At 36.2% G+C, this 13,880-nt stretch overlaps 1 protein-coding gene across 4 annotated transcripts in view; it reads left to right on the top strand.

The window, feature by feature from the left end:
- Positions 1–13,880, top strand: part of REV3L (REV3 like, DNA directed polymerase zeta catalytic subunit) — a 185,802-nt gene that overhangs the window by 79,462 nt on the left and 92,460 nt on the right. For all 4 annotated transcript variants that reach the window (XM_055391516.2, XM_031011917.3, XM_055391518.2 and 1 more), the window contains exon 5: positions 12,769–12,865. In XM_055391516.2, the coding sequence (XP_055247491.1) occupies positions 12,769–12,865 (97 nt within the window). The remainder of the gene's footprint in view (positions 1–12,768; positions 12,866–13,880) is intronic.

Raw genomic sequence — 13,880 nt, 5'->3', positions numbered from 1 at the left:
GGAAAGAAAGAAACGGGAATGGCCAGTCAGTGGAGCAGTTGGAACACACTCAAGTTTGCTGTCTTTTATGGGCACGGTTTATTGCGGTACCTGAAAACAATTAACAATAGTAACATCAGAGATCACTGTTCACAGGTTTGAAATATTGCAAGAGGAACCAAAATGTGACAGAGAGACACAAAATGAACACATGCTCTTGTAAAAATGGCACCAATAGATTTGCTCAATGCAGAGTTGCCACAAATGTTCAATATGTAAAAATTTTAATATCTGCAAAATGCAATAAAGCAAAGCACAATTTAATGGGGTATTCCTGTATTTGGAGTTATGCAACCATCACCACAAATTCAGAACATTTTCATCACCTCCGAAAGAAATCCTATGACCTGTAGCAGTCACCCCCAAGCTTCCCATGTTTCCCACTCCTGAGCAACCTTACTAATCTACTTTTGGTCTCTATATATTTGCCCATACTGCACATTTAATGTAAGTGGAATCATATAATATGTGGGGTTTTTTTCTACTTAGCATAATGTTTTCACGGTTCATCAGTGTTGTAGATTATATCAGTACTTCGTTTCTTTTTATGGCCAAATAATACTCTGTTATGTGAATACACTACATTTTATTTATTCCTATCCCAGTTAATGGATATTTTGGTTATTATGAACAATGCTGTAAACATCCATTTATGAATTTTTGTGTAGCTATATATTTTCATTTCTCTTGGACACCTACCTGGGAGTAGAATTTCTGTGTCAAGTGTTTTAGCATCTTTTGCCTTTTCTTCTTATAGAATTCCTTCCCTTCTACTTCTCTTAAAATGAAACTGACACTTCCAGTCCTAATATCCTTTCTAACTGCCATAATTTTTTTTCTTTTCCGTCACTGTCAACCTTCTTGAAGCAGAGGTTAGCATTTTTTGTCTCTTAGTTCACTTTTGGTTTAACTCCTCCCATTTCTTCTACCATACCCAAACTATGCTCTGAAAAGTCACCAGGGAGGGTTTCTTTTTGTTGCCGTGAATAGTGGGCTAGGTTAGTGGGATCAGCCCTTCTGCTAAAAACAATTTAAAGGCCAGGCAACGTTGAAATAAAAAAATTTAAATGCATTGAAGAGTTTATGAACAATAAAGAAGTGCAGGCCAAAAGGGAATAGAGCACTAAAAGCAACTTTTGACCTGAGGGCATTTCCTAATCTTGGAAAATTAAGAACCTTCTTTGGGAAGGCCATGCTGGGTGAGAGAGATGAAAAGCAGAACTGGGTCCTGCCCAGCAGGTGGGAGCCCTCCACAGGTTAAGGTAGGGCCTCAAATGCATATTCTCTTAAGGTGAGCACAGACTGGGAAATGGAACATACTTCAGACATTTTTTTTTCAGTGTAGTTTGAATCTCCTGGGACTAAAAGAGATTCCCAAATCCAGAGCTTGATCTAAGGTGGTGCTGGTCTAGTAATAGACTCAGATCTGACAGAAGCAGCAAGTGCAAATCCTCCCTAGAGGATATTATTTTTATTTTTTATTATTTTTTTCTTTTCTTTTTTTTTTTTTTTTTTTTGAGACAGAGTCTTACTTTTCGCCCAGGCTGGAGTGCAGTGGCGCGATCTCGGCTCACTGCAAGCTCCGCCTCCTGGGTTCACGCCATTCTCCTGCCTCAGCCTCCCGAGTAGCTGGGATTACAGGCGCCCACCACCGCGCCCAGCTAATTTTTTTTGTGTTTTTAGTAGAGACGGGGTTTCACCTTGTTAACCCGGATGGTCTCGATCTCCCGACCTCGTGATTCGCCCGCCTCGGCCTCCCAAAGTGCTGGGATTACAGGCGTGAGCCACCGCGCCCGGCCTATTTTTTTCTTTATGAGACAGGGTTTTGCTGTCACCAGGCTGGAGTGCAATAGTGTGAACATGGCTCACTGCACCCTCCACCTCCTGGGATCATGCAGTCCTCCCACCTCAGCCTCCCATGTAGCTGGGACCACAGGCCTGTGCCACCACCCCTGACCAATTTTTTTATATTTTTTGTGGAAATGGAGTCTCACTTTGTTGTCTAGGCAGGTCTTAAACTCCTGCGCTAAAGCATTCTTCCCGCCTCAGCCTCCCAAAATGCTGGGATTACAGGCATGAGCCGCTGTACCTATCTATCTTTATTGGTCTCAAGTTATTCCTAAAAATATAATTTAAAGTATAATATGGTTTGGCACACAATTTAGAATATACCAGTCACACAAGAAAACTAGCCTCCATGAGTAAAACTCAGTAAACACACAAACACCCTAGACCTGCAAAGAATTCAGATATTTTGAATTATTAGATGAAGACTTAAAAAACTATAATCCAGAGTCTTTATTATTTATTTATTTAGAACAGTCTCGCTCTGTTGGCCAGGCTAGAGTGCAGTGGCGTGATCTTGGCTCACTGCAACCTCTGCCTCCTAGGCTCAAGCCATCCTCCCACCTCAGTCTCCCAAGTAGCTGGGACTACAGGTGCATACCACCGCACCCAGCTAATTTGGGTATTTTTTTTTGTAGAGGTAGGGTTTCGCCATGTTGCTCAGGCTGGTCTCAGAACTCCTAGGCTTAAGCGATCCACCCACCTCAGCCTCCAAAAGTGCTGGGATTACAGGCATGAGCCACCACCCCTGGCCTCCAGAATCTTTATCAAATAATGATGCTATATGCAATGCTCTAATGTCATGTTATATTCACTAATAGTTTTATTTGTTTTGTCTCTCCAGCATGCTAGTAATTTTCTTGTGTGGAACAACTTATGCATTAAAACTTTTTTTCAGAAGAGAATGTTTTGTGGTGACAACTTGTTAAAATTACATTTTTATTTTAAATACACAAATATTGAAGCATTGAAACTAGCATGTGCCTCCCTTTTAGAGCAGAGTAATTCATTTGTTCATAACTAATTCTTCTGGATAATAACCTCAGGTTTAGATGACAACTTATAGTTTACTAAATGCCAGTTTTTCTTATCTTCTCTGTATCTTAGAATAGTATAAAATTCCCACAGTAAACCAAAGTATGTGAGCAAATAACTTGCCCTTGGTCCTTAGAATTCCCAAGAGGGAATCATGTAATGAAGGATGAAGTAGGCTTGGCTTTTTCTCCATAAAGACTGAAAGGAAAGGAAGGAAAAGGGAAGATAGAAGAAAAGCAGGACAGAAACAACTGTCCACCAATTTCTCCCATCTTTGTGAAGGTTGTATTATTTCATGTCCAGGAGGTAATCCTTTTTTAAAGTATGGAGACTTCCAAAAGTTAAGGTTTAAGGAGTTCAGTACCCACTTTCGAGACTTACTATAAAGCAACAGTTATCAAGACAGCATGGTATTGGCAAAAAGATAAACACATATACCAATGGAACAGAATAGAGTCCAGAAATAGACCTATATTTGAAATAATCCTTAATTGGCCCATATAGTCAACTTAGCTTTGACAAAGATATAATGGTAATTCAATGGAGAAAGCATAGCCTTTTCAACAAATAGTGCTGGGATAATTGGATGTCCATATGCCAGAAAATAAAAATAAAAGAACATATTTTTGTATGTTCTTCACACCTTATACGTCACATACTTCACACCTTAAATAATAATTAAAATACATCACAAACTTAAACGTAAAATATGAACCTATCAAACTTCTAGCAGAAAATAAAGGGAAAATGTACCCAATCTTGGGTTTGGCAATGAAGTTTTAGATATGACACCAAAAGCACGATCCATGAAAAGAGAAATTAATGTTAGATTTTGTCAAAATTAAAAACTTTTGCTTTGTGAAAAACAGTGTTAAAAAATGAAAAGACAAGTCATGGACTGGGAGAAAATTTTTGCAAATTACAATCTGATAGAGGACTTGTGTATAAAATATATAAGAATTCTTAAAAATCAACAATAAGAAAGCAAACAGTCCAATTAAAAATGGTCAAAAGATCTAAAGAAGATATAAGGATGGCAAACATGAAAAGATGATATTCAACATTATATGTCGTTAGGGAAATACAGATTAAAACTACAAAGGGCTACCACTATATACCTATTAGAATGACTACAATTTGCAAGACTAACAATAACAAATGTTGACCAAGAGGTGGAACAGCAGCGCTGACATTCTTTGCTGGTGGGAATGCAAAATAGTATAGTCACTTTGGAAGACAGATAGTTTCTCAGAACACTAAACATAGACTTAGAGTGCGACCCAGTGATGGCACTCCTAGGTATGTTTACCTAAGTGATTTAGGTCCACCCAAACCTGTATGCAAATGTTTATAGCAACTTTATTCATAACTGCCAAAAATGTAAAGCAACCGAGATGTCCACTCAACAGGGAAATGGATAAACTTTGATAACATTTAGTGATAAAAAGGAACAAACAATTGATTCATATAACATGGATGAATCTTTAAAGCATTTTACTAAGTGAAAGAAGCCAGACCAAAAAGGATACAAACTGTGTGACTTCATTCACATGACATTCTGGAAAAGGCAAAACTATAGAAGTAGAAAATGGACTATTAGTTGTTAGGGTTTAGGAGGGAGGAAAGTATTGACTGCAAAGGGGATGTACAAGGGAACTTTTTAAGAGTGAAGGAATTATTCTGTACAGTCCTGGGTTGGTGGATATATGACTATTCATTCATCAAACTCTATAACCACGTGATGTACCTTAACCAAGTGATGAGGTTTAATGTCACCAGTTATTATGTCATGTGGGTGTCATGTGCCCCCTCATGTGATGTGATAACAAAGGTACTTCGCCTGTGTGATATTCTTGCCAAAAACTTGTAACCCCAGTCTACTTATGAGAAAAACATCAGACAAACCCAAATTGGGAGTTGTCCTACAGGTTGTCTCATCAGTACTCATGACTGCAAAGGTCATGAAAAGCAAGGAAAGACAGATAAATAGACCAGAGGAGACTGGGAAGACATGGCAACTGAATGCAGTGTGGTGTCCTAGATTGGATCCTGGAACAGAAAGAGGACATTAGTGGAAAAACTGGTGAAATTCAAATAAAAGGTTTTGTTTAGTTAATAGTAATCTTCCAGTGTCAGTTTCTTTGTTTTGACAGATATACCATGATAATATGATAACAATGAGGGAAACCAGGTGTCTGGTATATGGAAACTGTCTGTGGTACCCTTGGAACTTTTCTGTAAATATAAAGTTATTCAAAAATAAAAAGGTTACTGGGGAAAATAATAAGTTAGTTATCATTGTCAAGTATAACCAAGAATTTAAGACAGATTGAGGAATGGAAGAGTTTCTAGAGTATATACATTAGACATTATAGAAAGAGGAGATAATTTTCATAGTTAGTTTTTTCCAGTAGGTGAAAAAGCACAAGAATAGTTTGAATTAGCAAATATACAGAAACCATTTATTTTATTTATAAAAGTTAGATTATTGGAATGGTCCTCAGAAGGGTTTTTTTCAGAATATCGGAAGTGTTTACAGATTTGAAGGCATCATTATGTGAAATTTATTAGGTTGTTGCAAAAGTAATTGCAGCTTTTGCTATTACTTTCAATGGCAAAAATCACAATTAGTTTTGGTAGAAGGAAAGTTGAAAACAGGGAAATTGAAGTATGATAAAAAAATTTACATCTTCTTTTATCATATAGTTAGCCCTCAGGTTTTTGTTTTTGTTTAGTATGAGATAAAAGATTATACTGAAATCATGTACAAAATCAGTGAATAATTTTTTTTATTTTATTTTGTCATGTTATCTCAGGCATATTACAGTTTAACTTGACAGTAAACTTCTTGTAAGTAAATATATGTATTACATGTATGCATAACTTCATTTTACCTGATAATATAATACATGTTAATGGAGTTTTACTTTTGAAAGTAAAATACATTCAAAAATGAAAATGATTTAGAAATTTGAATATTATATGTACATATACAGTTTTGCCTCAGCACTCAGTTGTATAATCAGTGGTCAAATGAAATGGAAATGATGCTAATTACTGTAGTTGTTAAAGTGAAGTGTATAAAGTATGTAAATGGGACAATTTTTTTTTCTTTTTTCTTTTTTTTCCCCCCACATGGGTAAAAGAGGAATAAATGGAGCAAATGTTTTGAGCACCACAGAAGCATTTTATATTTTTTTAACATCCTCAGTTGAAAAATATATGTATATATAATATAGAATTATATATATTTAAATTTGGGAGTTTCCATGTTCTTTAGGGAAATATGCTAAAACAGTATGGTATAGTAACTGGATCAGTAAACTTGTGTAGATTCTTTATTTGTGTCAATTTATTAGAAAATAATATTTGTTGTAATTTACAACTTGCAAAGTAATTTATTATAAATGCCCTATCCATACTTTAGCAAAACCTTTTAAAATTTCTGAATGTATATAAGACCAGTTGCATGTTTTGGCATGTGTTTTGTCAAAATAGCAAAGATGGTAATGCCTTATATCATTCTAACTATACCATCTTGTGATGAAACTAGCCAAATAAGAAAATCAAAGTACTAAATTTAGCTGGAGAGGATTGTAAATTTAGTATCTTTACGTTGGGATTCTTTTTGATGCCATTCATTCAACCTTCTTTTTTTTTTTTTTTTTTCTTTTTTTTTTTTTTTTTTTTTTTTTTGAGACAGAGTCTCACTCACTCTGTCAGCCAGGCTGGAGTGCAGTGGCACGATTTCGGCTCACTGCAACCTCCGCCTACTGGGCTCAAGCAATTATCCTGCCTCAGCCTCCCGAGTAGCTGAGATTATAAGCATGTACCACCATGCCCGGCTAATTTTTGTATTTTATATTAGAGACGGGGTTTCACCATGTTGGCCAGGCTGGTCTCAAACTGCTTACCTCAGGTAATCCTCCCACCTTGGCCTCCCAAAGTGCTGGGATTACCGGCAAGAGCCACCGCACCCAGCCAACTTTCTCTCAGAAAACTTAAATTCCCATAAGAAATCACAACAAAGGTACTAAAATTTAGAAACTACTTCCAAAGAATGACCTCAGGACTGTTTTCTGAAACTGGGACATCTAAGCAGAAATGTGTAGTCTCTTCAATTGCAGCTCAAATTCTGTTTGCATTTGACCCAGGTTTCCAATCATCGTTACTGCCATTACTTCTGGAATGCATTGTGTATTTTCTTTTTGTTCAGGAATTAGTATTAAAAGTATCTTTTGAATTTTATGTGGAATTTCCATTTTAATTTTAGTTGAGGCTCATGTAGATTACCCTAGGAGTATAGATTAAAATATTTAAGAATTTGTAATTCTTTATTTTGCAAATAAGATGTTAAGCATATCTACCACAATAGCACATTTTATGTATCATACCTTTATTCTACTATAAAAGTATTGTAGCCATTTTTTCCTTGGATTTATACATTGCAATTTTTTTCTCCTCTTAGTTTTGAACCATTAGTCTCAATGGTTTCTTCCTGTGTATGTATTTCTTGCTGTATATGAATTTTTAGGATACAATTTTAGTAAATAGTCACATAAGTTATATATTATTTTACTTAAAGGGAACATTCCTATAGTTAGCTACTAGAGAAGTTTCTCTGAACATGTAGAGTGCTGAAAAGAAGTAACAGTTCTCAATATGTATGCACCCAACACCAGAGGACCCACATATATGAAGCAAATATTATTAGATTGAAAGCAAATGTTATTAGATTTGATTATTAGCATCTGTCCAATGCTGAGAGTGGGGTGTTGAAGTCCCCAACTAGCCAATACAATACAGTGATAGCTGGGGACTTCAGCACCCCACTCTCAGCATTAGGCAGATAATCTAGACAGAAAATCAAAAAAGAAACATTGGATTTAAACTTTACTTTAGAGCCGGGCACCGTAAGCCTGACACTTTGAGAAGCTGAGGCAGGAGGATTGCTTGAGCCCAGGAATTTGAGACTAGCTCAGGTAACATAGTGAGATCTCATCTTTACAAAAAAGATAAAAATCAGCCAGGTGTGGTGGCATACACCTGTGGTCTCAGCTACTCAGGAGGCTGAGGTAGGAGGATTGCTTATGCCTGGGAAATTGAGGCTGCAGTGAACTGTGGTCACACCACTGTACTGCAGCCTGGTGACAGAACAAGACACTGTCTCAATAAATAAATAAACTGCACTTTAGACCAAATGGACCTAACAGACATTTACAGAACATTTTATCCACTAGTTGCAGAATACACATTCTCCTCATCAGCATGTGGAACATTCTCCAGGAAAGATCATACGTTAGGCCACAAAACAAGTCTCAACAAATTTTAGAAAATTGAAATCATGTTAAGTGTCTTTTCTGACCACTATGGAATAAAACTAGAAATCAATAAAAAGAGAAACTTTGGAAACTGTACCAATACATGGAAATTAAACAAAATGCTCCTGAACCTTTATTGGATCAATGAAGAAATTAAGAAGGAAATTTAAAAATTTCTTGAAAACAGTGAAAATGGAAACACAACATACCAAAACCTATGAGATACAACAAAAACAGTACTAAGAGGTAAGTTTATAGCAATAGGTGCCTATATCAAAAAAAAAATTTCAAATAAACAATGTAATGATGTACTTTAAGAAACTAGAAAAGCAAGAACAAAGCCAAAATTAGAAGAAGAAAAGAAATAATAAAGATCAGAGTAGAACTAAACAAAACAGAGACTAAAAAAAATGCAAAAGATCAGAGAAATGAAAAACTGGTGCTTTAAAAAGATCAATAAATCTCTAGCTAGACTAACCAAGAAAAAAGAAGACATACATAAAATTAGACATGAAAAAGGAGACATTACAATTTATATAACAAATAGAGAGGATCATCAGAGACTATCATGAACAACTATATGTGAACAAGTTGGGAAACCTAGAGGGAATGTATACATTTTTGGACACATTACAGCATACCAAGATTGAACCAGGAAGAAATAGGAAACCTGGCCAGGCACAGTGGCTCACACCTGCAATCCTAGCATTTTGGAAGGTCAAGGTGGGAGGAAGGCTTGAGCTCAGGAGGTCAAGACCAGCCTGGGCAACAGTGAGACCTTGTCTCTATTTTAAATTTTTAGAAAAGAAAACCTGAGCAGACCAATCACAAGTAACAAAATTGAATCTGTAATTTAAAGGTCTCCCAATAAAGAAAAGCCCAGGTCTGGATGGCTTTACTGCTGAATCCTGCCATACTTAGAAAGAAAAACTAACACCATTTCTTCTCAAACTAGTCTAAAAATTTGAAGAGGGGGAAATTCTTCCTAACTCATTCTATGAAGCCAGCATTATCCTGATACCAAAATCAGACAGGACACAACAAAAAAAGAAAAAAACTACAGGTCAGCATCACTGATGAACATAGACACAAAAATCCTCAACAAGATACTAACAAATCGAATCCAACAAAACATTAAAAAAAAAAAACACACCATGATCAAGTGAAATTTATCCTAGGGCCAGGCACAGTGGCTCATGCCTGTAATCCCAGAACTTTGGAAGGCTGAAGTGGGTAGATCACTTGAGCCCAGGAGTTTGAGACCATCCTGGGCAACATGGTGAAACCCTGTCTCTACAAAAAATAAAAAAATTAGCTGGGTATGGTGGCATGCACCTGTAGTCCCACCTACTTGGGAGACTTAGGTAGGAGGATGGCTTGAGCCCAGGAGGCAGAGGTTACAGTAAGCCAAGATCATGCCACTGTACTCAAGCCTGGGTGACAGAGTGAGACCCTGTCTCAAAAAAAAACTTATTTCAGGGGTGCAAGGATTGTTCATTATATACAAATCAATAAATGTGATATATCACATCAACAGAATGAAAGACAAAAACCATATGATCATCTCAGCTAACACAGAAAAGTTATTTGATAAAATTCAATGTCCCTTCATGGTAAAAACTCTTGACAAGTTAATCATAGAAGGATCATACCTCAAATAATGAACATCATGTCTGAAAAACCCACATTTAACATCTTACTGAATGGGGAAAAGCTGAAAACCTGCCCTCTAAGAACTAGAAGAAGACAGGATGCCCATTTTTACCACTCCTGTTCAACATAGTACTGAAAATTCTAGCCATAGCAATCAGGTAATAAAAAACACCAAATTGGGAAAAAAGAGGTCAAATTGTCCCTTTTTCACAGATGACATGATATATATGGAAAAACCTGAAGACTCCAACAAAAAACACTTAGAACTGATAAATTTAGTAAAGTTGCAGATTTTTTTAAAAACCCACAAAAAACCAATAGCATTTCTGTGCATCAATAACAACTAGCTGAAAAAGAAAACAAGAACACAATCCCATTTATTATGGCTACCAAAAAGAATAGTAATAAATTTAACCAAGGAAGTAAAGGTTGTATAGGAGGAAAACTAGAAATTACTGATAAAATTAACTGAAGTAGACAGTGGAAATAGACAAATGGGAGACATCCCATGTTCATGGATCAGAAACATTAATATTGTTAAAATGGCCATATTTTCCAATAAAATCTAAAGATTCATTGCAGTTCATATCAAAATACCAATGACATTCTTCATGGAAATAGAAAAAAAATTCTAAACTTCATGTGGAACCACAAAAGAGCCTAAATAGCCAAAGCAATCCTGAGCAAAAAGAACAGTTGGAGACATCATACTACCTGAGGTCAAAATGATACTACAAAGCTTTAGTAACCAAATCAGCATGATGTTGGTATAAAAATGGACACATAGGCTGAGCAAAATAATACTACAAAGCTTTAGTAACCAAATCAGCATGGTGTTGGTATAAAAACAGACACATAGGCTGAGCATGGTGGCTTACTCTTCTAATCTCAACAGTTTGGGAGGCTGAGGTGGGAGGATCACTTGAGCCAAGAAATTTGAGTCCAGCCTGGGCAAGATAGTCAAGGCCCATCTCTACAAATTAGCCAGTCACGATGGCGCATGCCTGTTGCCCTAGTAGCTTGGGAGGCTGAGATGGGAGGATCATTTGAGCCTGGAAGCTCAAGGCTGCAGTGAGCCATAATCATACACTGCACTCCAGCCTGGATGACAGTGAGACCCTGTCTCAAAAAAAAAAAAAATTGTAGGACAGATACTCTGGGACATTGGTCTGGGAAAAAATTTTATGGCTAAGACTTCAAAAGCACAGGCAACCAAAGCATGTAGACAAAAGGGAATGTGTAAAAAGCTTCTGCACAGCAAAGGAAACAATCAACAGAGTAAAGAGACAGCCTACAGAAGGAGAGGAAATATTTGCGAACTATTCATGAAATGAGACTAATCTCCAGAATATGTAAGGAACTCAACAGGAAAAAAAATAGTTTCGTATCTGAATAGACACCTCTCAAAAGAAGACATACAAGTGGCCGGCAGGTATATTTTTTAAATGTTCAGCATCACTAATCATCAGGGAGATGCAAATCAAAACCACAATAAGCAATCATCTTACCCCAGTTAGAATGGCTGTTACGGAAAAGACACCAACAAATGCTGGTGAGGATGCAAGGAAAAGGAAACTTTTATACACTGTTGGTGGGAATGTAAATTAGTACAGCCATTATGCAAAACAGTATGGAGGTTTCTCAAAAACCAAAAACTAGAACTACCATATGATACAGCAATCCCACTGCTGGGTATTTATCCAAAGGAAAGGAAATCAATTCAATCTATCAAAGATAGATAACCTACACCCCCATGTTTATTGCAGCACTATTTATAATAGCCAAGATACGGAATCAACCTTAAGTGCACATCAGTGGATGAATGGATAAAGAAAATGTGGTATATATACACAATGGAATTATATTCTACCATATTTTTTATGAAAATGAAATTCTGTCATTTGCAGCCACATGGATAGAATTGAGATCATTATGTTAAATGAAATAAGCCCGGCCTAGAAAGACAAATATCACATGTTCTTGCTGATGTGGGAACTAAAAAAAGTTCGTCTTTAGCCAGGAGTAGTGATGCACCCCTGTAGTCTCAGCTACATGGGAGGCTGAGGCAGGAGGATTGCTTGAGTCCAGGAGATTGATTCCAGTCTGGGCAACATAGCAAGATGTCGTGTCAAAAAAATAAATAAAAAGTAGAAAGGTAGTTGCTAGAGGCTGGGAAGGGTGTATGGGAAGGGTTCCAGGAAGATACGAAGACAGGCTGGTTAATGGATATAGACATACAATTAGACGAAATAAGTTCTAGTGTTTGATAGCATACAGGAGTGACTGTAGTTAACAACAATACATTATATATTTCAAAATAACTAGAAGAGAAGATTTGAAATGTTCTTGACGCAAATGGTGAATAATGTTTGGGCTGATGGCATCCTAAGTACCTTGATTTTGTCATTACAGATTGTATGCATGTATGAAAATACCACATGTGGCTCCATGAGTGTGTACAAATATTATGTATCAATAAAAAGGGATCTGTCATTTATGAGTAATAAAATTTTTTAAAGAACATTTACCAGCCGGGCATGGTGGCTCACACCTGTAATCCCAGCACTTTGGGAGGCCGAGGCAGGCGGATCACGAGGTCAGATTGAGACCATCCTGGCTAACACGGTGAAACCCAGTCTCTACTAAAAATACAAAAAAATTTTGCCAGGCTTGGAGGCTACTCGGGAGACTGTGGCAGGAGAATGGCGTGAACCTGGGAGGTGGAGCTTGCAGTGAGCCGAGATTGCGCCACTGTACTCCAGCCTGGGCAACAAAGCGAGACTCCATCTCAAAAAAAAAAAAAAATTTACCTTCTAAAAAGTAATTATATGAAAATTAAAAGTAGAATTTATTCCTTTTACCTTTCTATTCCTAGGTAATACACTGCATGCAACTGGATCCTGCAAGAATCATTTATCAGGAAATTCTCTTGCTGATACTTTATTTCGGTGGGAACAAGATGAAATACCAAGGTTAGTTAATGTTGTAAAGGAAATGAAAATTTTACATATATCCTAGTTGTGATCAGAAATCAGTGGTTACCATAATTAAATTTTAACCTTTTATTGTATTGGATCTTTTTAATCTATACACTTATCAAAAACAAACCTTGACATTAGTGTGTTACAAGGAATAAGATTTTAAAAACAAACCATGAAAATGTACTAGCTATTACCTAATTAACAAAAGGAATACAAGGTAGATATTGTTATACTTTTCTGCAGCATTCATCTTCATCATCTATTCTAATTTGATATCCTATAACTTGTCAAGTAAAAAAATTACATTTATGATAAAATAGTAATTTAAAACAAAAATCTAAATATTTTTAATAACCCCTAAAATTTATAAATATTAAATATGTAATAAAGTATTTTGACATGCTCTGTTTTTGAATAATATAATTTGTAATTTATTTGTTTCATTATTGATTAGATTTTTTTTGGAGGCAGTATATTCCAAATGCTTGGATTTTTCTATTTCAAAGCAGCTATGTATTTGCTTATGCAAATTTTTTACTCAATACATTTTCTGTCTACTGGTGCTAATTTTTAATTCTGAAAACTACTTCCCCTCCATAGGAACACCTCCTGTTCTGAATGTCTGAAGTAGTTTTGTATAAGGGCAAGTTGTACATTTCTACTGTGAGATTATATTTTTTGAGGTTATTGTTTCCCTCCTTATCAAATGTGCTACTTCTGGAATATTCATCCTTGACATTTACGACATAATTATTTCAAATTACAAAACTTTTTTATATAAGAAAACTGTTGGTCATAAACATTTTTAAATTTGATACTTCAATATGTGTTAAATTGTATGAATGAAGAGGACAATTCACATTTTGTTGTTGTTGAGACAAGGTCTCACGCTGTTGCCCAGACCGGAGTTCAGTGGCACAATCTCAGCTTACTACGACCGCCGCCTTCTGGGCTCAAGTGATCCTCCCACCTTAGCCTCCCAAGAATCTAGGACTACAGATGGCAA

The sequence above is a fragment of the Gorilla gorilla genome, chromosome 5 (assembly GCF_029281585.2).
Source record: "Gorilla gorilla gorilla isolate KB3781 chromosome 5, NHGRI_mGorGor1-v2.1_pri, whole genome shotgun sequence".
Taxonomy (NCBI): domain Eukaryota; kingdom Metazoa; phylum Chordata; class Mammalia; order Primates; family Hominidae; genus Gorilla; species Gorilla gorilla.
This window is presented reverse-complemented; position numbering and strand designations above follow the sequence as displayed.